The sequence below is a fragment of the Mobula hypostoma genome, chromosome 13, assembly GCF_963921235.1.
Source record: "Mobula hypostoma chromosome 13, sMobHyp1.1, whole genome shotgun sequence".
Classification (NCBI taxonomy): Eukaryota; Metazoa; Chordata; class Chondrichthyes; order Myliobatiformes; family Myliobatidae; genus Mobula; species Mobula hypostoma.
In genome coordinates, this window is record NC_086109.1 from 59,199,492 (window position 1) to 59,226,428 (window position 26,937).

Here is a 26,937-nt window from a genome sequence, read left to right on the forward strand (position 1 = left end):
ACAATGTAGGTTCATCAACCTCGTTGCCAATTTGTTGTGTACTTGGCCGGTTTACACAACAAAGCTATAAATAAAACGCTGGAGACGGGAGCTAAATCAACAAGTTTCTTTACTAACTAAAACCGAATTGAACACACATGTACAGATCAACATGCGCCTAATTGAGCATGCTCAATACAATGTATTACTACAACATAAAGTAGTCCAATTGTGTTGGCGCGTGGCCAATTGGTTAAGGCATTTGTCTAGTGATTTGAAGGTCGCTAGTTCGAGCCTTGGCTGAGGTAGCATGTGTGTCCTTGAGCAAGGCACTTAACCACACATTGCTCTGCGATGACACCAGTGCCAAGCTGTATGGGTCGTAATGCCCTTCCCTTGGACAACGTTGGTGTTGTGGAGAGGGGAGACTTGCAGGATGGGCAACTGCTGGTCTTCCATACAACCTTGCCCAGGCCTGCACCCTGGAAACCTTCCAAGGCGCAAATCCATGGCCTCATGAGACTAATGGATGCCTATATTAAAAAAAAGTAGTCCTATATTATACAGTAGGCTATATGGTACAGTGGTTATAAATAGTGTTGAGAGGTTAGGGTACCTTATGATCGGTACTTCATCTCTTGACAGTCCAAAACGTTTTTACTATTTATGAGGTCCAAGACACAATTCTGATGGACTCTCCATCAACCTCTCCAAATATTAATTTGCTTTCACCTCTGGCACACATCATATATATTATCTATAAAATACACTGCAGATACTTTCCCAGGCAATTCTTACAAACTTTCCCCAACCACATACCCTCTACTATTAAGAAGGATAAAAACAGCAGGTGCATAGAAATACACATCCCTGCATGATCCCTTTCAAGTTGCACACTACCATGACTTATAAATACTGTATACTGTTTGTTTTTGTTGTGACTGGGTCTAGAACACCCCATCCCTCAAAAGCACAGAAGAGATGGAACAGTTCAAGAAGGCAGCACGGTGGTTTCTTTTCTATTATCAGCCCTGAAGTACAGTACCTAGGTAATTTGGCAAATGTTAGTGAGCCTGTTACAAGCTGAGGACTTTCATGGCCACAGCAACACAGGTCATACCTACCCAATGGGATACAGAGTAACTAGGAATGTTTTAATTCACAACATATCTCAGCATATTCTCATTGCAATTTGTTATAATAATTCAAAGGGCTGATGAAAAGGAAGCTTTCTACATGTAGAGAGCTTCCCACATGTGCTCCCTCAGGCATCTCTCCATTACAGCTGAAAAAATACTCCATATGTTTCCAGAATGAGAGAGTATAGTGGTTTGAGATCAATAAAGCCTTGTGTTTAAGTCAAGGAAAGCGTGGTGCAGCACAGCCTGACTACTGTAAATGGGAGTGTATCGACATTCTCATCATTAATATCTACACAAGAATTTCAATCGCATTTTAAAGCATAAGTGAAAATTTACTGTAGTGTTGATTCAGAGATTGCTCTAGTTATCAGGTGCCCAAGCTCAGTGAGAGTCTTGGCTCACAAATACCAATGGAACAATCATAACAGAGGCCTCTATACACAGCATATTGACAACATATTCATGAGGTTACAGGACAAGCTCTGTTGGAAAACCTTGCTTCATATTAAAGTGAAGAGAGAATAATGTTGAAACTATTGGAACTTTAGACTCTAAAACTTGCTAAATTCATGTATTTCATCAAAGGAATTAGCAAATATTTGTACTAAAGTGTTTAATAATGCAAAACATCTGAACCTGAAGTATTTTTTTCAGAAGTTAGAAACATCAGGCCTGAGTCAACGATCCCCTCCCCTAGAAACATTAGCTGTGCTCTAACTTTAAAAAATTCAGCTGAAGAAATAAGATATTTTAAACAACACTACTTAGAAAGAATCAAGCGTGCTCCTCTTGGCACTGCCTCAAAAATCAATACTAGGAAATGGAAACATCTTTTCTATGTTATCTGGAGGCAGTTTCCGTGTATTTTGTACTTTGAACTGGCAAAAGGGAACTCAATTCAAACTCCTGCTGAAAACTGCAGCCACAAGAAGCCACACTAAGAATCACTGAACTGAGTTCAACTTAGAAAGTCCAAGCTTTGCCAGAACCAAGGTTTCTTTCAGAGCTACTTGGAGTTTACAGACAACTAGCAGAGAGCCCTTTACTATAAGTTGCATAATAAGCAGGCAGTTATTGAAATTTAACCAAACCCCACTTTCCATTCACTAAACAAACATATTAATAGGAAGAAATATGCCATAGAGTGATTGCATGACAGAAGAAAAACCAGAAGAAATATAAAAAAAATTCTCATAAAAATCAGAGTCATAGAGAAGTACAGCACAGAAACATTCATTTCGGACCATCTAGTTCAAGCCAAATCCATTTAAACAGCCTCCTCCCATCGACCTGCACCAGGACCATAGCCCTCCACATCCCTACCATCATGTACCTACCTATCCAAGCATCCCTTAAATGTTAAAAGCGAGCTCGCCTATACCACTTATTCTGGGAGCTTGTTCCCCACTCTCACAACCCTCTGACGGAAGAAGTTTCCTCTCATGTTCCCCTTAAACTTTTCACCTTTCATCCTTAACCCATGACCTCTGATTGTAGTCCCACCCAACCGCTCCTTCTTGCATTTAACCTATCTATTTAGAATTTGGTGTACCTCTAGCAAATCCCCTCTCAATCTTCTACGGTCTAAAGAATAAAGTACTAAGCTATTCAATCTTTCCTTATAATTCAGGTCCTCCAGACCTGGCAACAGCCTTGTAAAGTCAAATTATTAAATCCATTATAGATTAGAATGGTTATATTAGTAAAACCAGCATTTATTACTCATTTCTAATTGCACTAGAGAAGGTGTTGGCGAGCCACTTTGCTGGACTACTGTAGCCTTGTGGGACTTCATCCAGAATGGCTTTGCTTTAAGTGTTCCAGGATTTAGACTCAGTGATGATGAAGTGACACCAGCATTCATGACAAGCCAAGGGGTGCTGAAGGAGAATGCAGATGCTATCCACATGTGCTTGCTGCCTTTGTCCTTCCCATGTTAGAGGTTGTGGGTTGGGAACTACGGTCCAAGAAGTCTGGGTGAAAAACTGCAGCATGTTTGGAGATGGTACACACAGTGACAGAGGAAATGAATGTTTTGGGTGGTGGATGAGGTGTCAGTCATTTGGGCTACCTAGTCCTGAATGTTGTCAAGTATCTTGTGCATCGCTAGAAATAAGCTCCAGTCAAGCAGACGGAGAATATTTGATCATGCTTGTGATTTCTGCCTTACAGATAGTGGAAAGGCTTTGGAGCGTTAGGAGGTGAGCCACTTATCAGGGGATAGCCAATCTCTAACCCTCTCCCCAATCCAATTCCAAAATGAGGTCCAGAGCCTTGAAGGTCATAGCTCTTCATGTGCACATCCAAATTGAATTGAATTTAATTGACATCTTTCATGTACATGAGTAAAAATCCTTATGTCTTCATCTGAATGTGCAATGTAAAATAAATGGTATGTATAGTAAGATGTACAATAGAGCAGTCAATATAGCTTAGAAATACAATTGTGTCAGTGTGAATTAATCAGTCTGATGGCCTGGTGGAAGAAGCTGTCCCGGAGCTAGTTGGCCGTGGCTTTAGTGCTACAGTACTGTTTCCCAGACGGTAGCAGCTGGAAGAGTTTGCGGTTGGGGTGACTCGAGTCCCCAGTGATTCTTTGGGACCTTTTTACGCATCTGTTGCTGTAAATGTCTTGAATATTGGGAAGCTCATATCCACAGATGCACTGGATTGTCTGCACCACTCTCTGCAGAGCCTTGTGATTGAGGGAAGTACAGTTTCCATACCAGGCAGTGATACAGCCAGTCAGGATGCACTCAATGGTGTCCCTGTAGAAAGTCCTTAAGATTTGGGGACTCATGCCATACTTCTTCAACCGCCTGAGGTAAAAGAGGTGCTGCTGTTTTTTTTTACCACACAGCCGGTATGTACAGACCAAGTGAGGTCCTCGATGATGTGTATGCTGGGGAACTTAAAGCTATTCACCCTCTCGACCCCAGGTCCATTGATGACAATAGGGGTGAGCCTGTCTCCTTTCCTCGTCGTCCTCAACCAGCTCTTTTGTTTTTGCGACATTAAGGGAGAAAATGTTTTCTTTACACCACTGTGTCAGGGTGATGACTTCTTCTCTGTAGGCTGCCTTGTTATTATTTGAAATAAGGCCAATCAATGTAGTATCGCAAATTTAATTAGCAGATTAGAGCTGTGGGTGGCAACACAATCATGGGTATACAGAGAGTAAAGGAGGGGGCTTAGGATACAGCCCTGGGGGGGGGGGGGTTTCCAGTGTTGAGGGTCAGAGGGACAAATAATGCCTTAAGGTTTAAGCTTTCTACCAGGCAGCAAGTTCCCCAAATCACCCTCTGGGTAGAGGAGAGTCTATGCCAACTATCTCTGATTAACCTATGCATAATATAAATGAAGGTTTTTACTGTCCAATCAAATATTCCAAAAACTTGCCAACTACCTGAGTTAAACAAGCCTGAAATTGCACAGGTAAGGGCAAAATTAAAAATTTACATCAGTTTTCTCTTACATTGAGAATAGCTTTAAACAGTTGGTGGAAAAGGTAAAGACGATTGGGCCTGGGACATTGCCCTAAAGAACTTCTGCATTGCTGACATGCAGCCAGGATAGTCGACCTTAGAGTGTTCTCTTGGGATAGAAAAGTAATACATACCCGCCACTGACAGCAGGATTAGATGCAGCATCTAAAATAGGAAATTCTACTTCCAACATGCAAGCTGTACTGCCAAAGTATGGGACAAGGTCACCAGCTTGATGAAGCAAAGGGTGGAAGCCACGATCAATTTTGTAAGCATCTTTGAAGGAGTTAGTAGAGGATACCCTTTATATATACAGTAAACTTGACACAAGAAATTCTGCAGATGTTGAAAAACATGAGTAACACATACAAATGCTGGAGGAACTCAGCAGGCCTGGCAACATCTATGGAGGGAAATGAACAGTTGGTACTTTGGTTTGAAACACTTCAGCAGGACTGGAAAGAAAGAGGGCAAAAGCCAGAATAAGAAGGTAGGTGGATTTGGGAGGAGGGATGAAACTGAATGATGTGAGAAGCTGGGAGGTGATTGGTGGAAGACACAAAAGGCTGAAGAAGGAATCTGTTAAGAGATGACGCTGGACTATAGACTAAAGGGAAAGAGGTGGAAAACCAGAGGGAAGGAGGACAGATTGTAAAGGAGGATAAAAGAGAAGGTGGGAGGGGGTCACATGAATAACGGGAGAGAGGAAAACAGAGGAGAGTGGTTACTGGAAGTTAGAAAACAAGGAAATCGGTACTGAACCTCTCTCTTTCATCACAAGGATACAAATTGGGTATCACCAATTGTCCTGAAATCATGCTGATATACATGAATATTTTGATTGTCATATTAGATTTTCAGAAGTATTTCCCCAAGAAATTTACACAATACTATAATGGTGTGTAAACACATCTGATTAACTAACATAATTTAGAGAAGGTAACCAAGCAGCATTAGTTAATTTAGCTAGCATGTAATTCACAACACCACTGGGGTATTCCTTAGGGATGGAAGTAAAATGAAACCCAGCCAGCTATGTCCACATCCTGAGAAACACATTTAAAAACTACCACAGCAGTATTAGCATCCACTTTGAGCATATAGATCAAAAGTTAGAAAAACAAACCAAGGAAGGACAACTTGAAAATTGAATCTTAAATCAGGGAATTAGTTCTTCTGTTTTAGTTAGCAAGGTTTAAATACTACAATAATTACTTCTTTTAACTGTGAAACTCTGGCATAGAATCAGGTCAATCACAGACTTAGATGATGATTATAGATATGATTCGAAAATCAGTGGTGTTATTGATAAAGACAAGAATAGTCTGAGGTTACAGAATGGTAAAGGCAGATGGAATTTAATCCTGAGCAGTGTGAGTATATGGCCTATTGAAGAACACATTGACCCTGGTGTACTAAATGCACAGATTGTTAATGTGGCACAGAGGTAGATGAGATGGTGAAGGAGAATGTTAAGAAAAAATGCTGGCTGGCCTTTGTTTGCCAGGGAATAGAATACAGAATCCATTAAGATCATGCTGCAACTTCATAAGATGTTGGTTAGGCTCATCCAGATAACTTCTTAAGGCATTACATTTCAGACAGCAACATCCTCCAGATCTATTCTGCATTGGTGTGATTGCCAGAGCATGCAAGATCATGAATGCACTGGAAAAGGTATCAGGACATGCTGCGGTGGAACTTTTTAGTTACGAGGAGAGAATGAATTGTTTCTCCTAGAGCAGTGGAGGCTGAGAGGGGACCTGATAATGCTGTACAAAATTACGAAAGCTTAGATAGTGAAGAATGAGAAACTTTGGTGATGGACATGTCTAAAATTAGAGGGCATAGGCTTAAGGTGGACAAGTTAGAGGGAATCTAAGGAAAAGGTTTATCATCTAGTGGGTGTTTGCAATCTGGAACACTCTGCCTTAGAAGGTGGTTAAGGCAGGTACTCACACAAGATTTAAGAAGTATCTGAACTTGCCAAGGCATAGAAGGCTTGAGACAAGCGTTTGGAAAGGGAAGTAGTACAGATGGATATTTAATCACTATGCAGACATGGTGAACTAAAAGGCTTGATGTATGACTCCAAGATTTCAGTATGCTACTTATGGTCTTGAGTCAAATCAGTAAGTGAAATATACAAAACCTACAGATGCTGGAAATGCAAAATTAAAACAGAAACTAGTGGCGATACTCAGCAGGTTATGCAGCATCTGTGCAACGAGTAAAAGAGTTAATGTTTTAGGTTAAAGATCCTTTGTCAGAATTTGGAACTGGACAAAACAAGTTATTTTGAGCAGCAGAGAAAGATGCAGGAGAGATGGACTGGCGCAGTGGAATATCTGTAACAGGGTGAGGCCAGAAATAACAGAGGGACGAGCTGCAGAGGTCCTCCAGTCAATAGGAATAGTTAGTAGGTGATGACACAAACCCAGAGGTGCCATGTGTTGCAAAGGCCATGCTGTGATGGAACAAGCCCAGCAGGTCAGGTTGTACCAAGCTGAAGAAAAAATATGGATGACCTACAGCAGAAGTGGCTAATTCTAGTACAGACAAAGAAAGTGAAAGACCTGACAATGGAAAATCAGATACTGAGACCAGTGGACTGAAAGTTGTCCAGAAGATGAGGCACTGTTCCTCAAGTTTGCATGGAGCCTGGTTATAATACTGGAGAAAGTTACAGACAGATAGGTCAGGGAGAAACTTTAAGGTAACTGGGAGCTTGAAGTCTCTGGTACTCTGTAAAACAACTGCTATATTAGCTGATTTGCTTCTCCAATAGGGACCTAGACCTGAAATGTTAACTTTGCTTTACCTTCCACTTGCACAGACTGACCTACTATGTTTTCACCATTTTGGCTTTTCCTTTTTTTGATGTGGTTAAGATGGCGCCGGTAACTGGCGACTCTGTGCGTGCTCCCCCCAGCAAATTGTCTTCTTTCAATATTCATTAGACAGGATTTCATTCCAAAATAATTCCAAATTTTATAAGGAAGTCTACAAGTTCTGTGAACCATAAGCTCTTAATATAACAAATTAAAAATCAGACTCTCAGTTCAAGTTATCGATTGCAAATGGAATATTTCACCTGCTGAAGAGGTAAAGTAGCACAGGATAATAAGTGATGGATCAGAAATGTGATACAGCACCTGCCCTGAGAAAGGCGGTCGACTTCCAGTCCAGGATGTTGCAGAGACCTGATTGGCATTTGATTGGCGAGATATTTGAGCTAAAATTTGACCTGCTGAAGATGTCTGCTGAATGATGTTTCCTCCAGGTACCATTGAAGTGCTGAAGAGATATTAAAATCCATTATCAAATGATGAACTATTACAATATTAGCTTTCATTTATGCAGAAAAACATATCACAGTATTTCTCACTAATATTATCAAACAAAATTTATCACTAAACCAGTTTAGAAATTCTGTTCTGATGTTGGGAGAGGAAAATCTAAAGCTAATGGCCTACGGATTTGAAGGCACAGTCTCCAATAGGAGAATGACATTTATAAGGTTGAGTAAAAATTCAAAGTACAAGTATTTTACTGGATTAAAGAAGTGGAAAATGTTACAGAAGTGAGGAGGATTGAAGTCATGGAGGTGATCTGAGAGCAAAGATGAGAAACTTAAAATACTAACATTGACAAATCTAGATAAAGTAGATGATTAAGCACAAAAGAGACAATAAGTAGACTTTGGTGTGAGTTGGCATTTAAGGAGAATTCTGCCTGATCTCCAGTTCATATAGGGCAGCGGTCCCCAACCACCGGGCCGCAAAGCATGTGGTACCGGGCCGCAAGGAAACGATATGAGTCAGCTGCACCTTTCCTCATTCCCTGTCATGCACTGTTGAACTTGAACATAGGGTTGCCAACCGTCCCGTATTTGCCGGGACATCCCATATATTGGTCTAAATTGGTTTGTCCCGTATTTCCCCCGCTAAGGTAGAGCATTCCTATGAAACCTTTCGTGCCGAAATGGCATGAAGTGAAGAAGCAATTACCATTAATTCATATGGGAAAAATTTTTGAGCGTTCCCAGACGAAAAAAATAACCTAACAAATCATACCAAATAACACATAAAACCGAAAATAAATCACACTAACATACAGTAAAAGCAGGAATGATATGATAAATACACAGCCTATATAAAGTAGAAATAATGTATGTACAGTATAGTCGGGAAGATGAAAGCAAAACCGATTTGTGGGGGAGGGGGAAATCGGCACATAAGCGCATGCGGACAGCACATGCGCACATCACATGCACACACAGGTGCCCGCGCAAGGCTTCATGGTTATGGTAGTCTTTCCTGGGGTAAAGTGTCCCAGGATTTGCTGCTACTTTTGTCCCTTATTTGGGAGTGAGAAAGTTGGCAACCCTAACTGTAAAAGACATGTTGAGGTGAGTTTAACCTTACTTGGACACCCCTCCTCCGGGTCGGCCGGTCCACAAGAATATTGTCAATATTAAACCGGTCCGTGGTGCAAAAAAGGTTGGGGACCCCTGATATAGGGTAGTAGGTGGGCAAATGACCATGGTACTGGATCTATTATATCATGAATCCATAGGCTGAATCACCCCGGATCATCCCTGCACCCAGAGTGCCTACCTGCTCCCACTTACCTTGTTCAGAGTGTCAAGGTCTGAATTTGCTTCTTATTATCTTAGATATTGAGCTACAGTAGGCTACTCAGAAATGAAATCAAGAGAGAATTATTCTCACACTAAGAGTTGTGGAAATACACAGCACTATTTCCAAAAGGATGTGGGGCAGGGTGATGCTGGTTTAATCACAGGTTAATGATATTAAAGGGTGTGGATCAAGTGCAAATAAATGGAATTGAGTTTAAGTCAATAATGGAACAGGTTCAAGAGATTGAATAACTTCCTCTTGTTCTCATGTTCCAACTAATTACAACTGCATCTTTCTAGCCTCTTGTAAAATGACCAGTTACTGTAATTTCAACACAACTTCCAATTAAGCCAGTTACACTTTCACCTGATAGTTTGTCCAGTGGTCATGCTCAATTTAGGCTGCAGTACATTATGCAATGCAATTAAGAATATGCTGTTCACATTCACTGTGTTAAATTAACAACATTTTATGTGCATAGTGATGTGACACAGATTTTTTTATACCTCCCCCTACATAGACAATAAAATGACATGCTGATAAGAATTAGCTTGTGAGGTATCTCAATGATTCATGTGCACAGAACTGTAAGTGATAATGTCCATGAAGGATAAAAACAAAAGGGAAAAGCTTACTCAGAAGTTGGTCTTTCATAGTTCCAGTGTAAAGTTGTGCTATCTGGTAAATAAATTTCATATTTAACAGTAACTCAAAGCCCAACTTGTTATTATCTTCATTGGTAAAAGAAGTGATGCTTTCAGTACATGCTGGTACTAAGATAGTATGTCCTGAAATAGGAATCGTTAATGACAACCATCACTGGCCATTAATAATACCTGAAGGAATGCACAGAAAACTGTGACTTTTCTTACCTAGGTTCAAGTATTAGCCAATCTGTTTCAGAGACTGTTGAATTTGTCAGGTGGGCTTTAATTTATATCAGATTACAGGTAACAATGAATAGTGACCAAATAAATGCTTTTATACCCAGAAGTTACATCTTCCTTATCAAGTTGCAACAGTTCCTTGCAGAATATTTCAAATCTGCCTTGGCATGAGAATAGGTAAAAATGAACAAAACCCAAGCAAGTGAGCAAGCAATTTGATTGCCATTCCTACGTTTAGCCAAATAAAAATGTGTCAATGCAGGCAGAGGCCTTTCTGCCGGTTGTGTTCATTCATATTGAGAATAAATGCTACTCAGACTAATCCTGACTTCGGCAGTGAGTTCGTACCTCTGTAAAACTTCAAGTACATAGACAATGGCAGGACACAATGTGTTCTAATCTCTTGAAGTACTCTTAAGATCAATTTAACCCTTCCTTTCCACACAGCCTCTCCAAGAGCATCATGACCCAGCGGCCTCTCTGAGGGAAGCGACTTGAACCTGTGGCCCCTCCGAGGGAAGCAACTTGAACCACTTGCTCTCCTCTGCATTTGCCTCAATGTGTCAATCTTCCTTGACACTTTATCCATTGAGAAATGTAGTTGATCATGGACCCTGATCTCATCTCTGAGCTTCTCCTCATGTTTGCATTTCTCTCCTGGAGTTTTCTTGGGGACAGCAGAGTGCTAGCTCACTCAGTTGAACTACAGACTGTAAGTCACAGGCTCCAACAGTTTCAAAAACTAAAATAAAATAAATAGAATAAGCAGAAGGCATAGAAAAACTGAAATGATTGACTATCTGGAAGATGTTGCCCTGGAATTGTCCGCCGGCACCACCTTGACCGGAGTGACTCACTTTTCATTAACCCAGTCCATGAAATGCCAATAAAAAGCCTAGATATCAAGAAAGCAAAAAGGAACCTGAAAGTTAAGCCCAAGCCGGGACCACGGAAAATAAGTCCCACTAAACTCAAAGTGACAGGGTTGAGTGACACTGAATCTCCAGTAAACCTGTTAGTTTAATTCTGGGGATCCCCACACATGCAGATACTAAATAAAGATCAGTGTAAACTTAAACAAGGGAAATTTCTTGTTACTTTGTGATGAACCCTAATAGCTGCACCTCAAACATTCTACTCCCCAATTGGTCAAAATAAAACCAACTAATAAGGTTTAAACTAACCTAACCGTCAAAGTGTCATGCCTTTCACTGCCTTGGTCCAAGGGAAGGGCACAAGCCAAGCCTAATTAACACAGGCTGGGTCACCTGGGCGAGGGTGTCCAATGCTTAAAGACTTGAAACACCCGAGGACCTCAGGTTATATTGCTGTTGATGTGTCCCAGTGCACACCACATTAATAAAGCCAAGCAGCGTTAGACCAGGTTAATGAAAAGTGTGGGCCAGATCAAACTGGTAGGGTCAAGTGACACTGAATTGTGTACAGTTTGGGTCACTGAATTATAGGAAAGATGTCAATAAAATTGAGAGAATACAGAGGAGGTTTACTAAAACGTTGCCTGGGTTTCATCTCCTAAGTTACAGGGAAAGGTTGAACAAGTTCATTCTTTGCAGCGTAGAAGATTGAGAGGGGACTTGATAGAGGTGTTTAAAATTATGAGGGGGATTGATAGAGTTGACATGGATAGGCTTTTTCCATTGAGAATGGGTGAGATTCAAACAAGAGGACATGAGTTGAGAGTTAAAGGGCAAAAGTTTAAGGGTAACATGAGGGGGAACTTCTTTACTCAGAGTGTGGTAGCTGTGTGGAAGGAGCTTCCAGCAGAAGTGGTTGAGGCAGGTTCGATGTTGTCGCTTAAAGTTAAATTGGATAGATATATGGACAGGAAAGGAATGGAGGGTTATGGGCTGAGTGCAGGTCGGTGGGACTAGGTAAGAGTAAGAATTCGGCATGGACGAGAAGGGTCGAGATGGTCTATGTATGTTATATGGTTATATGAATTTTATGTAACAAGATCAAGAAACACAAGAGGGATAATTTTCCACTCCCCGATAATTACACCCTAACCCACCTGACACTAAACCTAGCACTGGCCCTCACATCCCCATAAACCCTGGCCTATACACCCCCATAAACCCTTGGGTAGACACCCCCACAACTGAGCACTCATTCCCTACAATCCATCTCTCCACCACACCAAACATAAGTCATAACCCCATCATTTTAGCATTCTCATAACTATAAACCTTAAAATTTGTATAAGGAGGAGGATGATCCCAATAAAGGCAAGTGTTGGACCTGGTCAATAAAGGTGTGACACTGAATCTCCAGTAATGAGATCAAGAAACACAAGAGGCATAATTATCAGCTTGTGCACCTCTATGAAGTCGCCTCTCATCCTCCTTCACTCAAAAGAGGAAAGTCCTACTCGTTCAACCTTTCCTCATAAGACAGGCTCTCTAATCAAATCAAGTTCAAATTTATTGGCATTCAACCGTACACACATATACAGTCATATGAGACAGCCTTCTGGAACAAGATGCGTACCACAGTACATATAACACACATACATAACATATAAAGTAATACCACCACAAATAAATGATCAAGTAATAAGGTGCATATATGATACCAGCTAAAAAGTAAACAGTATAATGCTACTGGCACTTCATACGTGACGAGACCTAGGTGATGGCAGGGAGTTTAGTAGTCTTGCCACCAGGGAGAAGAAGCTGTTTCCGATCTTAACACTTCTGGCCCTTATACCAGCGGTCGCCAACAACCGGGCCACGGACTGGTACCGGGCCGCAAGGCATGTGCTACCGGGCCACGAGGAAACGATATGATTTGGCGATAGGAGTCAGCTGCACCTTTCCTCATTCCCCGTCACACACTGTTGAGCCATTACGCACGCGAGGTCATTACCCACGTGTCATCCATGTCAGCGCGGGAAGGAGATCAACTCCTCGAGCTTGCAAATGACAGCGGGCTGAAAAGTATGTTTGACATAATATCTCTGCTGGCATTCTGGATCAAAGTCAAGGCTAAATATCCTGAGATAGCCATGAAAGCACTGAAAACGTTGCTTCCATTTCCAACATATCTCTGCAATGAATGCAACGAAAACTAAACTGAGGAATAGACGGGACATAAGGAACCCGCTTCGAGTATCGCTGCCTCCCGTCACCCCTCGATAGGACCGTCTTGTTGCAGGAAAACAAGCCCAGGGCTCCCACTGATTCAGCGATATTGGTGTGTTGCAATGATTTTATATGTTCATACGGGGAAAATATGTGCCGTGTGTTTAATATCCAAACATTACTTAAAATGTTATGATGCTATTGACTGATAAGTGACTTATATAACCATATAACAATTACAGCATGGAAATAGGTGATCTCGGCCCTTCTAGTCCGTGCCGAAAGCTACTCTCACCTAGTCCCACCGACCTGCACTCAGCCCATAACCCTCCAGTCCTTTCCTGTCCATATATCTATCCAATTTTTCTTTAAGTGATAATATCGAACCTGCCTCTACCACTCCTACTGGAAGTTCATTCAACACTTACTTCAAGCTCCCCTGTCCTCCCCAATAATTGACTTATCACTATATTCATGCGAAGAAAATATGCGCTGTGTGTTTAATATTAAATTCATTAGATAAACCCTTTTAGAAATGAAATTGAGTGTACTAACCACTTATCACCTATATTCCGGTCATGATTAACACCACCCCCCCCCCACCCCGGGAACAGAATCATCGAGGACGATTTGCAGGAAAAAAAATCAGCAGGTACATGCATGCGCACTGGTGCCCGCGCAAGGCTTCATGGTCATTGTAGTCTTTCTCTGGGTAAACACAACGTATTTGATTGCTACTCGTCCGTTGGCAACCATACTCTCCCACCCACCCCCCCCCCCACCGGACCCCAGGTTGGCCGGTCCGCAAGAATATTGTCAATATTAAACTGGTCCGCAGTGCAAAAAAGGTTGGGGACCCCTGCCTTATACTATGTGTTATGTACCCCGTAACTGGGTTGCCAAACCAGCAGAAATGGCTCACTCAGTTGGAGTCTGGATTACTAGAACTAAGGAAGTTTTATTAAAGAAACAAGCAACACAGTACTCTAATCAAAAGGATAATGAATGCAACAGTTCAGCAATGATAAACATACATGTACACAGAATTAAGATAACAGGATCAATCAAGCTCTATCGTTGTCTAGGGGTAAATGACCAGTTTCAAAGTGACGCAAAGTTCAGTTCAATTTAGTTCAGTTCAGTTCGCAGTAATCGCTGCCGTGGCGATGGACAGTGGGGGGAAGGAGAGAGAGAGCAAAAAACGAATGAACATTCAAGGCTTCCACACAGACCTTCGCAGTCAGCTTTCGGGCGAGTCCTTTGTGATGTCATCTGAGGTCACCGACCGTGACCCCTCCGTTTCCAGATACGATCGTTTCCCTGCGGTGAACCTGGCACCCAGGCAAGGGCGGACACACACCAGGTTCCCGCCGATCGTGCCTTTCCACCCTGTGCGTCTATGGCCCGGTACTTCCCACTGACTTGTGAGAGACGCACCGCTTCCAGGGTCTTGTCACCTCGAGTGTCGTGTGTGTGTCTTGCCTTAGCGAACCTGTCCCTTTTTATCCCCCTGCTGGGGTATCGCCTGTCCATCACTTCAAACAGTTCAGGGTTCAAAGGGGGAGTCGATCTTGACAGCTCTCCTTCCTTCATTAAAATCTCCAAATGCTGCTCCATTGTTTTCCTTACCTCTCTCTCTCCTGAAGACAGGTGGCAGACCAACCGCTGATTCCACTGGTGCCAGCCCAGGCCAGCTACATCTTAATCTATGTGTATTCTTGTCACATATGGTACCTCCTGCCTGATAGCAGGGGTAAAAGTGATTGTTGGACAGTTGGGAGAGATCATTGACAACGCTAAGAGCCCTGAATATGCAGCGCTCCTGTTAAATATCTTTAATAGGTGGAAGAAAGATGCTTATGATCCTCTCAACAGTCCTCACAATCCTTTATAGGGACTTGCAGGCAGCATCCTGGTAACTCTCCTTTGAACCCTCTCTAAAGCTTCCACATCCCTCCTATCATGAGGAGACCAGAAATGAGCGCAATATTCCAAGTGTGGTCTAACCACAGTTATACAGAGCTACAACTTTACCGTGTAGTTCTTGAACTCAATTCCCAAGTAATGAAGACAAACACACCATATGCCTTCTTAATAACCCTATCGAATTGCATGGCAACTTTGAGGGATCTACAGAGGTGGACCCCAAGATCCCTCTGTTCCTCACTGCTACGAATCCTGTCCCTAGCCCTTTATTCTGACTTCAAATTCAACCTTACAAAGTGAATTGTTTCACACTTCTCCAGGTTGAACTCCGTCTGCTACTTCTCAGCCCAGCTCTGCATCCTATCGATACCCTGTTGTAACCTACGACAACCTTCTACACCATCCTCATACCTCCAACCTTTGTGTAACCTGCAATCTTACTAACCATCGCTCCATTTCTTTACCCAAATCATTTATAAAAAACAAGCAGAATCTTTTAAAGGTTGCTGCTTTCACCACCCCTGAAGGTATTGTGCTCCACCTGCTCTCTTGGTGAAAGGACTTTTTCTCATCTCCTGTCTTTCCTTCTATCAATTATTTAAAATCTACTCTATATTTTGTTCAAACCCTCTGTTAAGGGAAATAGGGCCTTTCACTTTACCCTATCTGGAATTTCAGAAGGAAATAACCCCAGCCTACCCACAGTTGCCTCACAGGTATAATCTTCTATTTGTTGAAAATCTTTTCTATATCCTCTCCAGTGCAGTAACATCATTCCAGTAACAAGGTGACCAGAACACATGTAGTACTCAAACCTTACTAGAAACTGGACTACTTTAGGCTATAATTTCTTGTCTTTAAGGGCAAGTCTCATTTTGTTCTGTATTGCTGCAAGGTGCAGCTGACAAATTTAGACCATTTTGCCAGATACATAGGACATCAAGACAAAGTGCTAAGCATCGAATCTTATAGATGGCTTACTATCTGGTCCACTGAGGAGAATAAAGAATACTCCTGGACTCCAATATGGCAGCTGGTTCCTGAAACACATATAAAATGCTGGAGGAACTCAGCAGGCCCGGCAGCATCTATGGAAAAGAGTACAGTCACTGTTTTGGGCCAAAACCCTTCATCAGTAAACATCTGTCTACCAGCCGGGTATTTTACAAGGTAATGTATATTCAAATCAGAGAGAACCGAGCATGTCAAAGTGGATCAACATACCACTTTGTTATAGGAAGTTGAAAGAAGCCAAGGTAACTTGGTTATTATACAAACATGCATGATGTGCAACTAGAAGTTCTAGCATAATTTTATGAATAATAGTGCAACTTTCAGAATGGAAAGCAGAATGTCATCAGACCATATTTGATCAGAAGTTCTTAAAGGAAGAATGAACGTACTGCCTGTAAGATCACAAATTAATGCTATTAAGTAAAGGATGAACAAACATCAAAGGATTATTATACTACATGCAGGTGCCACACTCACATTATGTCAGGTTAAACTACTTTAAACAACAGCACATAAGAAATATACCTGAATGTTTGTCCTGCACGTCCTGTCTGGAATGAATTTCCTTGTGAGTAGATCTGCTGGCTTCCAGCAGCTGATGGTGATGACATTGTCTTCTTTTCACCTATGTTAAAAAAACATCATTTAGTACAAGCACTGGATCACAGGAAGATTACTGTTTGGAAGGATGTCATTTAGTTCAATCATTCCATACCAGATCTGTGCAAGAACAAATCAATTAGTCTCATTCCCTGCCATCTCTTCACAGCCTGCAAATGGATGAAGTGTAATTAACACAATACCGGGCATAATTTTTGTCACATGGCAGCGCTGAGAAATCTATGTTTCACCACAAAGCTCAAAGGCTCACCCATAGTTTAAAATAGAAAAGCAAGCATACTGCAAAGTACTGAATATTAAACAATTTTATTTCTTATTTGTGTAGAAGATCTGCTATAGTGTAAGAATAGACATTAGAGTGCTCGTGAACAGTAAGGGACCAGGTCCAGCCACTTGGCTAAAATTCTGATTCAGTGGGAATGTTGTTTAAAAGCACAGACTCTGCAATGATTTTAACATTTAAGCTGCACCAATTGTATTGTTTTCCTCCATGCAGGACAATGGGAGATGAATCTGAAAAGTTCTGTCTACCAGCTGAATTTACTTGCTCTAATGCCCCAAAGGGGTTGTGATCATTGCCTACTCCACTGCTTGAAGCCACAGCTCTATCTGGGAGCATTCACTGTAAACATATCAAGTCAGTGACAGAAACAAGAACTTTAATTTTCAGAAGCAGCATTGCAAAACTTTGAGGTAAAGGCCACGGCAGTAGTCTTGCATGCTTTAGGGCCTAGAAAGCCATTCAAGTTATTAGATATTCATGTTTGAATATACTTTGTTTTAATTGTTATTCTGCAACAGTTCACTGTCCCTGAAGGCTTCCAGACAGCCACCAACATTCCAGTCCCAAGGGAACGACAGTAACTAGCCTAAACAATGACACTGTGACACTGACCAAAAAATTGTGGTGTTATACTAAAGGATAGTATAAATTCCAACCTTCCAGCTATGTTGGACCCTTTCCAGCTTGCCTACTGCTCAAACCAGTGGGTGCACTGATGATGCTGTAGCCTTGACCCTCCACTCCGTCCTGTCCCCATCTAGAAATGGTGCCTCAAACACCAGGTTGTTGGCCATTGACCAGCTTAGCATTTAACACAATCACCTCTCAGTGGGTGGCAGGTAAACTGTCTTGACATTCCTCTCTGTAACTGGATCTTGGACTTCAGTCCAAGTTGGCAGCAATATCTCAATCTTCATCATGCTGAGCACTGATGCCCCCAGGGCTGTGTGATCAGCCTGCGGCTGACTCACGAATGCATTGTAAGATTCAACTCAAACCACATCATCAAGTTCACTGATGATACTAGAGTGGTTGGCCTCATCAGCAACAATGATGAACCGCCATAGAGAGAGGAGGTAGAGAGGCTTGTCAAATGTGAGGGCAACAACCTGAGTCTCAAAGTGGACAAGACAAATGAGATGATTGTGGACTTCAGAAGGGCACAGATCAACCATTCTCCATTGCATATCAATAGCTCTGCCATGGAGAGATGAAGAGCACAAAATTCTTTGGTGTGCGCCTAACCTATGATTTAACCAGGACCCACAGCACATTCTCATTAGTTAAGAAGGTAATACAGTTTCTACACCAGTGATTCTCAAAGTGGGCAATATAAACCCACTGGGGGCGGTAGGAGTTTCTAAGAGGGCAATAAAGATAAAAGGGGTGGTGGGGGCTGCTTTGCAGCAAGGGGGCAGCTGAGGGATTACAGGCTTAAATTAAAAAATGAATTGATTTGAACTGATTAAACACATGATGACGTAAGTGGCATCATATAGCGAGCGACAAACTGTTGGCCAAAGCTGTGCGTGGCAGCAGAAGCAGGACCGGGTGATGTTACCATAACCAGGGAAGTTGGTGAGGTTATCAGCAATCCATTTGCAAGAGATGCTACAGGTACAACAATAAAGCAGAGTCACAATTCATGTTGAGATAAAGGTCAAAGCAAGTATAATATAATGGCCAATATATGTTACTACCTAACATAGTGGCAAAGTAGACCAGAGTCACAGTGAAAGATTGGCTACAGCAACTGAAGTTGAATTGGGAAAATATAGGTAGTAAGAAGGTAGCAGATTCACTTTACTGGAAGACATTGCTAACATGTTGTCTGAGGCCATTAGGTGTATAATAGTATTTTCTTCTCATTATCTTCTACTTAAGAAGAATAAATTCTAACAGAAGCAATGAAGGAATTACACAGACATAATGTGAAACTAAACAGAAATACATGATGTGAAGTGGTTTATCTTGGCTTATGTGTAGATGCATATGGTTTGAGGCTTAAAAAATTTATAAGCCGTCATAAATGCTCTGAAGCCTGCAAATGTACCTGAACTGGGTTCTTTCTTGGAATCAGCATACTATTACACACACTTTCTAAAGAATTTGGCAACAGTACTCTTGACCCTTCAGTATCTATTGAAACAAGGTGTCGTGTGGACCTAGCACATACAGCAAAATGTACATATAATTAATATGAAATACAAACAGGCAATAAAGTTCTCCTTATCCATTTTAGTACCATTAAGGTGAGTGTCTGATGCTTATGACTATGACGTAGAAGTATTCATTAGCTACCTGATAGTCAGGAAAAAGCCATTATATTTTTATCTTTAGGCCCAAAATCACCAAGGGGAGCATCAACAGCACAACAAGAGGCCATTCATTTGTCTCAGTACGAAAAAGATCGACACAAGTTGAAGGTGAATACAACAGCAAATAGATCACCATGATTACCTCATCAATGCTTGAAGAACTATATGTACCCAAACACATGCAAACAATGAATTTCTGGTGACAGTTATTGAAATTGCACAGCAAGCCTGGAAATAACTGGTTGGATATCATGCTTATGAACAACTCCCAGAGATGAGTTCAGGAGATGTTCAGATGAAGAGCCAAGACTATTTTCCATCTGTCAAAAAGTAGTTATCATGATATTAAGGGTAGTTAACATGGGCTCATGTGTGGTACTACCAGCTGTGTTAAGACTGAGAGTATTTACAAAATGTATTGAGATAGGGACAGATATTGTGCACAATTTTATGCATTGGTCAGGTATGGACTCAGATCTCAAAGAGCTGAAAAGTACATGTACTGTCAATCATCACAGCATTCTTCAACAGCAGGAGCTACAACAATAGAGCTTGCAATGTGTTCGGTATCTGTGCGAACAGTAGCCAGCAAGATGCCTCTGAAGAAGAGTTTATCACAACAATTTAGACCAGTTCAAAATCGAAACTTATTATTCTGAAGCTGAAAGAACAGACCTGTAAGGAGATCTACTGCACTTTTAAACTTGTGGCAAGTCTGAACCTATAACTTGTTTCAAAATTAAACATTACTTGCGTGATTAATATTTAGAAATACAGTGCCTATAAAAGATATTCATGCCCCTTGGAATTTTTCATGTTTTATTGTTTTACAACATTGAATCACAGTGGATTTAATTTGGCTTTTTTGACACTGATCAACAGAAAAGACTCTTTTGCGTCAAAGTGAAAACAAATTTCTACAAATTGGTCTAAATTTATTACAATCATTAAGCACAAAATAATTAATTGCATAATTACTCACCCCCTTTAAGTCAGTATTTAGTAGATGCACCCTAGGCAGCAATTACAGCTTTGAGTCTGTGAGGGTAGGTCTCTATCAGCTTTGCAGATCTTGACACTGCAATTTTCCCCCATTTTTCTTTACAAAATTGCTCAAGCTCTGTCAGATTGCATGGGGATCATGAGTGAACAGCCCTTTTCAAGTCCAGCTGCAAAATTGAATTGAGGTCTGGACTCAAGACATGAACTTTGTTGTTTTTAAGCCATTCCTGTGTAACTTTGGCTTTATGCCTTGGGTTTTTATCTTACTGGAAAACATCTTCTCCCAAGTCACAGTTCTCTTGCAAACTCCATCAAGTTTTCCTCTAGGATTTTCCTGTATTTTGCTGCATTCATTTTACCCTCTACCTTCACAAACCTTCCAGGGCTTGCTGCAATGAAGCAACCCCACAGCATGATGCAGCTACCACCATGCTTCACGGTAGGGGTAGTGTGTTTTTGATGATGTGAAGTGTTTGGCTCACATCAAACATGGTGTTTAATCTGATGGCCAAAGAGCTCAGTTTTGGTTTCATCAGACCATAAAACCTTCTTCCAGCTGACTTCAGAGTCACCCACATGCCTTCTGGCAAACTCTAGCTGAGATTTCATGTGAGTTTTTTTCAACAGTGGCTTTCACTTTTCCACTCTCCCATAAAGCTGTGACTGGTGGCATTGATCTGCAGATAAATGTATTGTTGTTGATGCTGCTCCTTTGACCTGTGCGATATCTTCTGTACCAACTTTTACAAGGAAACTCAATAATTTATTAAAAAGGTCAGATACCTGAACTACATTCCCATTACTCTTACAAACTCACACTCAGCCTGACTGTTGCATAAAAGATACAGAAACCCAGTGAGGGGGTTGGGGATTGTAGCCCAGAAAGTCTTCAAAATGTTTCTTCCAGTCAGCACTGACTGCCTGTCAGTCCTTGATGAAATCTCCATTCTCCAAGGCCGGAGTTGACTCCCTCATCAGGAAGGTTGGGATTTTTCATTGATGTCCATAGCATTTTGGTTCTTTGGTCATGAATCAAAGGATATTAAGGTGTTCATTAATTTTACAAGGGTGTGTCACTGAGATGCCGGACTACCAAATCCAACCTACTAATTTTTCTAGCAACCTATGCTCCTCATTTTCAATAATTTCTATCATTCACTTACACATTAGGGACAATTTACAGAGGGCAGCTAACATAATAAGATACTTACTTTTGGGACATTAGGAGGAAACCACACAACCTGGAGGATACCCATGCAGATACAGGAAACACAAGAAGATAGGAGTTGGCCATTTGACCCCTCACACTTGCCCTAGCACTCAATATGACCATGGCTGATCTGCCCCAAGCTTTAGCTCTTCTCCTGTGCCAGTTCCCAACAACAGTGATTCCCCTATCTTGCAAAAATTGACCCTGTCTGACTTTAAATACAGGTTGAAACTCAAGTCTAGCACCTTTGGGATTTGACTGGTGGTGGACCACAGAAATAGCCTCTGAGCATTAGAACTGTCCCTTTTACACACTGACTTACTGGGCTGCATAAAAGTTTCAAGAACCACTTGTAACTCAAATCTTCTGTAAATCAGAAATGCTGTCGTCTGGCATTACAAAAGTTGCACTGGTAGATGAATTAGCCAAAGAATGCTGATCCAATACTTTAGACACTTTTGAAAGGAAAACCGTCTCATCTCAGGAAATTTGTTTAGTGAATCTCTTTTGGTCTGCCTCCAAGACAAGTATATCTTTTCTTAAATAAGGGGACCACAGCTGTGCACAACAGTCTATATGTGGCTTCACTAGACCCCTGTACAATTCTAATAATCCTCCTCTATTTCTACCTCCAACTCCCTTTCGTTAAAGGCCAACATTCCTTTTGCCTTCCTAATTGTTAGCTGCACTTGCCTGCTAACATTTTCTAATTCACACAGAACTCTGTTGTAATTCAGTCATTTGCAATTTTTCTCCATATTCATAATGGTCTGCTGTTTGATATCTCTTACCAAAATGCATAACCTTGCATTTTCTTACACTTAAGTCCATCTGCTAAGTTTTTCCCCCAGTTATTTACTACCTATATCCTGTTGCAGCATCCAAATATCCTCAACACAAGATGCCCCACCCATTTACATTAGTGTCATTGGCAAACTTAGAAACCTTGCCCTCTCCCCCTGCAAGATCATTTACATAAATTGTAAATAACTGTGCATCAAGAACTGATCCTTGGAGAACTTCCAAGAGTTACATTTTTCCAGTCTGAAAAAGATCCATTTATTCTACCATTCTCTATCCATTTTACCAACTATCAATTTCACCTGAACCTATGATTAACCTCCTCACTATCAACAGCACCACTGTTTTTCATGTCACCGACAAAATTTCTAACCAGACTTCTTACGTTCAAACCTAAATGGTCTACATATAGCAAGCATCGTGGGAATCAGCACTGATCCCTGTGGTCTAGTAGAGGTCACAGACTTCCAGTCATGAAAACAGATTTTGCTTCCAATTACCAAGCTATTTTTGGATCCTATTTGACAACTTGAGATGGTTCCCTTGGGCTCTAAATTTTTGTACCTTGTCGAAGGGTTTACTCAAGGACACACAGGCTATACTCATCAATACATTTAGTTACCTCTGAAAAAGTCATTCAAATTGGTCAGACAGGATCTTCCATTAACTAAGTCATGCTGGCTCCCTTTGATTAATGCTTGGAAGCACAAAGAGACTGCAGACTGCTGGAGGAACTTGGTGAGTCAGGCTGCACCTGTGCAGGCAAAGAGACGTGGTGCTTTGTTGCTGAAAGGGAATCAAGTGCAGCTGTGGAGGCAAAGGGATATCAACATTATGGGTTGAGACCCTTCAAAGTGCAGGTTAATCTTGCCCCTAAAATTTTGTTCCAATAATGTTCCTGCCACTAACGTTAGTCTCATAGGCATGTAATTTCATGGCTTATCCTGTTGCTCTTCTTGAATAAGGGCAGCACATTTGCTGTGCTCCAGTCATATGGTACCTAACTTGTGGCCAGCAAAGACTTAAAAATCTTTGTCAGTGTCCGAAAGACCTTCTCCCTTAGAAACCTTGGGTACTCCCATGAGGGCCTGAGTATTTATTCAACATAGTGCTTGTTACGATGTCCATTATCTTCATTTTATGAATAATAATGATTTTCATCCTCTCTCCTTGAATTCACAACTACCTTTTCTAGCTCCACGCAAATACTGCCACTTGAGTCCCCTAGTCGATCCTACACTTTCCCTAATGACCCTCTTCCTTAAAAATACTCAGAAAATGCTTTGAAAATGTCCTTAATCTCATCTGCCAGTGATTTTTCAATCCTTTCCTTTATCCTCCTAATTTCTTCTATAATTACCCTCAACAAATTCTATACACCTGCAGGGCCTAAATTATTTTCAGTTTTCTACATCTGTCAAATGCTGCCTTTCTTTTCTTTATATAACCCTTGATTTCACTTGGATTTGCTGTTTTGTACCTTCCACCCTAATGGGAATATACATACTCTGAACTCTCATTATTTTACCTTTGAATGGGTCTCACTTTCAGAGCTAGACCTACCTGCAAGTCACTTCTTGCAGTCATGCCCCGTCTTATGAAATCAGAACTTCCCTCCAATTTAGGACCTTAACTTTTGGACCACCCTTGTCTTTCCATAAAAATAATGAAACTTAAGAGTTATGATCACTATCTCCAAAATGCTCTCCCGCTGACACTTCAACCATCTGATTAGCTACATTCCCTCAGACTAAGGTCAGATCTGCTTTTTCTATAGTGAGACTATCTGTGTACTAGCTTGAAAAGCCTGGGTATACTTTAAAAACTCCACCTCCTACACCTCTCAGACCAAAGCAATTCCATTTAATACCTGCGGGTAGGTGTTCTGATAGTTATTTGTGAGTGGGAGGGGGAGGGTTTTTTTTTAATGCCACTGTCGCTGTTTATTTTCTGCTGGTGAGGAGGTCGGGGATTGTTATTGTTGGTGTTTTTTGTCTACATGGAGAGGGTGGAGATTTGTTGCTATTACCATTGTTTTTTCTGTGGGGGAGGGGTGAGGGATTCAGGGGTTTGAGAGTTTTGTTTCTTTTTCTTTTCGTGTGTATTTCATGGTTATCTGGAAAATACAGATATCAGAGTTGTACGCCACGTGCATACATTAGCAATAAAATGAACCTATAAACCTCATTTGCAAAGCTAATATCCCTGATTCGTAACTCTGCAATTTACCTACATATCTTCTTCCATATCAGCAGCTGACTATTATGTGGACTGCAGCATACTTCTACCTACGATGAGTCGAGGCAGGGGAGTTTCGATGCCCATCCAACTAACCCGGGTGCCAGGCTGGATTGCTCTAAGCGCCAAGCCAATTTGAAGAGGTCGAGAACGGCTTTGGGCTGGGTGGCATGATCTAGGCCCAGAGGTGGAGTGTGGGTCTTAATGCAAGGTGCAATCCGCTGTTTGCATAATTTAAACACTGGCCCACATTTGCTGGAAAGGCAGGGTGTTGCGACTGGAGGCAAGTTGGGCTGAGTTTGCTCACTCTCTCTGTGGCGCTAAGGCTGTCAGACTGCTCCGGCTGCTGTGCCTCATGCCTGTGAGCTTCACGGCAATTTGCTCCGCTAATATAATGAACTGAGATCGAGGCTTTTGGCCTACTCCTTGCTGCTCCAAGGACTCAGTTTGGTTCGGAATGCTTCTATTGTTTACATAAATTTGTGTTTTTTTCTTTCTCTGTGAAATGGGTGTTGGTCTTTTTTTAATTGGGTTCGTTTAGATTTCTTGCTTTGTGGCTTCCTGTAAGCAAACAATTCTCAAGGTTGTATAATTTATACGTTCTTTGATAATAAATGTATTTTGAACACCAAGGTGACCGACCCATCCTCCCCTTGGTGTGGCATTTTTTTGAAAAGCTTTCTAGGATTTTACCGCTCATTACTGCAGTGATGAATTCCTTAATCAATACTGCAATGTCATCTCCTCTTTTACATCCATTCCTCCTACACCTGAAGATTCCAATGACGAGTTGCCAGTCCTGCATCTTATCTCTGTAAAAGCAACAAAATCATCTTCCATTGCACTGATCAATGCTCCAAGTTCCTTCCCTTCACAGAACACTCTTTGCATTGAAGCAGAGGTAATATAGGACTAATCCATGCATCAGACCTGCCATCCACGAAATCAGTGTAGCAAACCTTTGTTGTATTCTCTCTGTGGAAAGAACACAGTTTCTTAGATAAGCTGACCAAAACTGCACAGTCTTGTAATGTGGCATGTTTTCCTAACTAGCTGCTGCACTTGGCTGTTCCTTTTCAGCAACAAAGTACCGTATCTCTTTGCACTTCCCCCTTTCCCAATTTATCACCATGCTTATGTGCTTAATTTAAAAATTAATTTGTTGAAACCTTTTAAAGCTTAACCTTATTAACACCAAGGAAATGATTCTTCCAGTCCAAAAAAAGACCCCAGATCCAAAAAAAAAGCTCAAGAAAATTAGTACATTATGAATAATAACTGATTAATACCTAATTACTCTGGAAGGTGGACAGAAATTTAGAAGAATCAGAATACATAGCTTAAAATGGAAGTTCTTGAATAAGTGAATGCTTAAATACAGACGGAAATGCTGGTTAAAAGATGTACAGGATGTTTGCCTTCATTGCCTTGACATAGAATTTACATGCAGGAAGGTTATGATACAAGTTTATATCACAACAATGCTACAATTCTGCTGGAGAGAGCGCAGGGGAGGTTCATCAGGATATTACCTGGACTGGAGAACTTTAGTATTCAGGGTAGACTGGGGAGGCTGGACTTATTTTCCCTGGGTGTAAAAAGACTGAGGAGTGACATGATAGAAGTATGTACGATTAGTATTATATATTATTAATTAGTAAAGTAAGTACATGTTCGACACAGCATTGTGGGCCGAAGGGCCTGTACTGTGTTGTAGGTTTTCTGTTTCTATAATGAGACCATAGAAACAGCAGAGTCTTAATTTTTTCCCCATGGTAGGGGTATCAAAAACAAGAGGGTATAGGTTTAAGATAAGAGGAAGGAATTTTAAAGGGGATCTGAGGGGTAAGTTCATTTTATACAGAGCAGTTGGTAGCTGGAATACATTGCCAGAGGTGGTGGTGGAATTAGATAAAATCACTTTCATTGAGGTATTTATATAGGCATGGAAGGATAGGGACTTAACGTGGAGAAATGAGATTAGTATGGATGGGCAAAGCAGACAGCACATACATGGAGTATGAAAAGGCTGTTTCGATGCTGTATGATTTCAGGATTTAAGTACCATGTGGGTTGCCTCCAAGGGCTCCAATTTCTACCACATCCCAAAGATACATAGGTTGAAGCTAGGTGAGTGGGAAAGGTCAAGAGTGGAGAAGAAAGATTCTGATAGGAGAGGAGTGTGGATAATAAGAGAAAGGGAAGGAGGAGAGGACCCAGGGTATGTAATAGGCAGGGGAGAAGTAGTAAAAGGTCAGATGGGGAGGGGATAGAGGGAGGGACACTG

General features: G+C 41.3%; 1 protein-coding gene across 7 annotated transcripts in view; it reads right to left on the reverse strand.

Moving 5' to 3' along the window:
* The window catches only part of arnt2 (aryl-hydrocarbon receptor nuclear translocator 2), a 402,719-nt gene that overhangs the window by 75,767 nt on the left and 300,015 nt on the right, over nt 1–26,937 (reverse strand). For all 7 annotated transcript variants that reach the window (XM_063065763.1, XM_063065762.1, XM_063065765.1 and 4 more), the window contains 2 exons: nt 16,703–16,802; nt 7,762–7,903 (listed from right to left, as the gene is read on the reverse strand). In XM_063065763.1, coding sequence (XP_062921833.1) covers nt 7,762–7,903; nt 16,703–16,802 — 242 coding nt within the window. The remainder of the gene's footprint in view (nt 1–7,761; nt 7,904–16,702; nt 16,803–26,937) is intronic.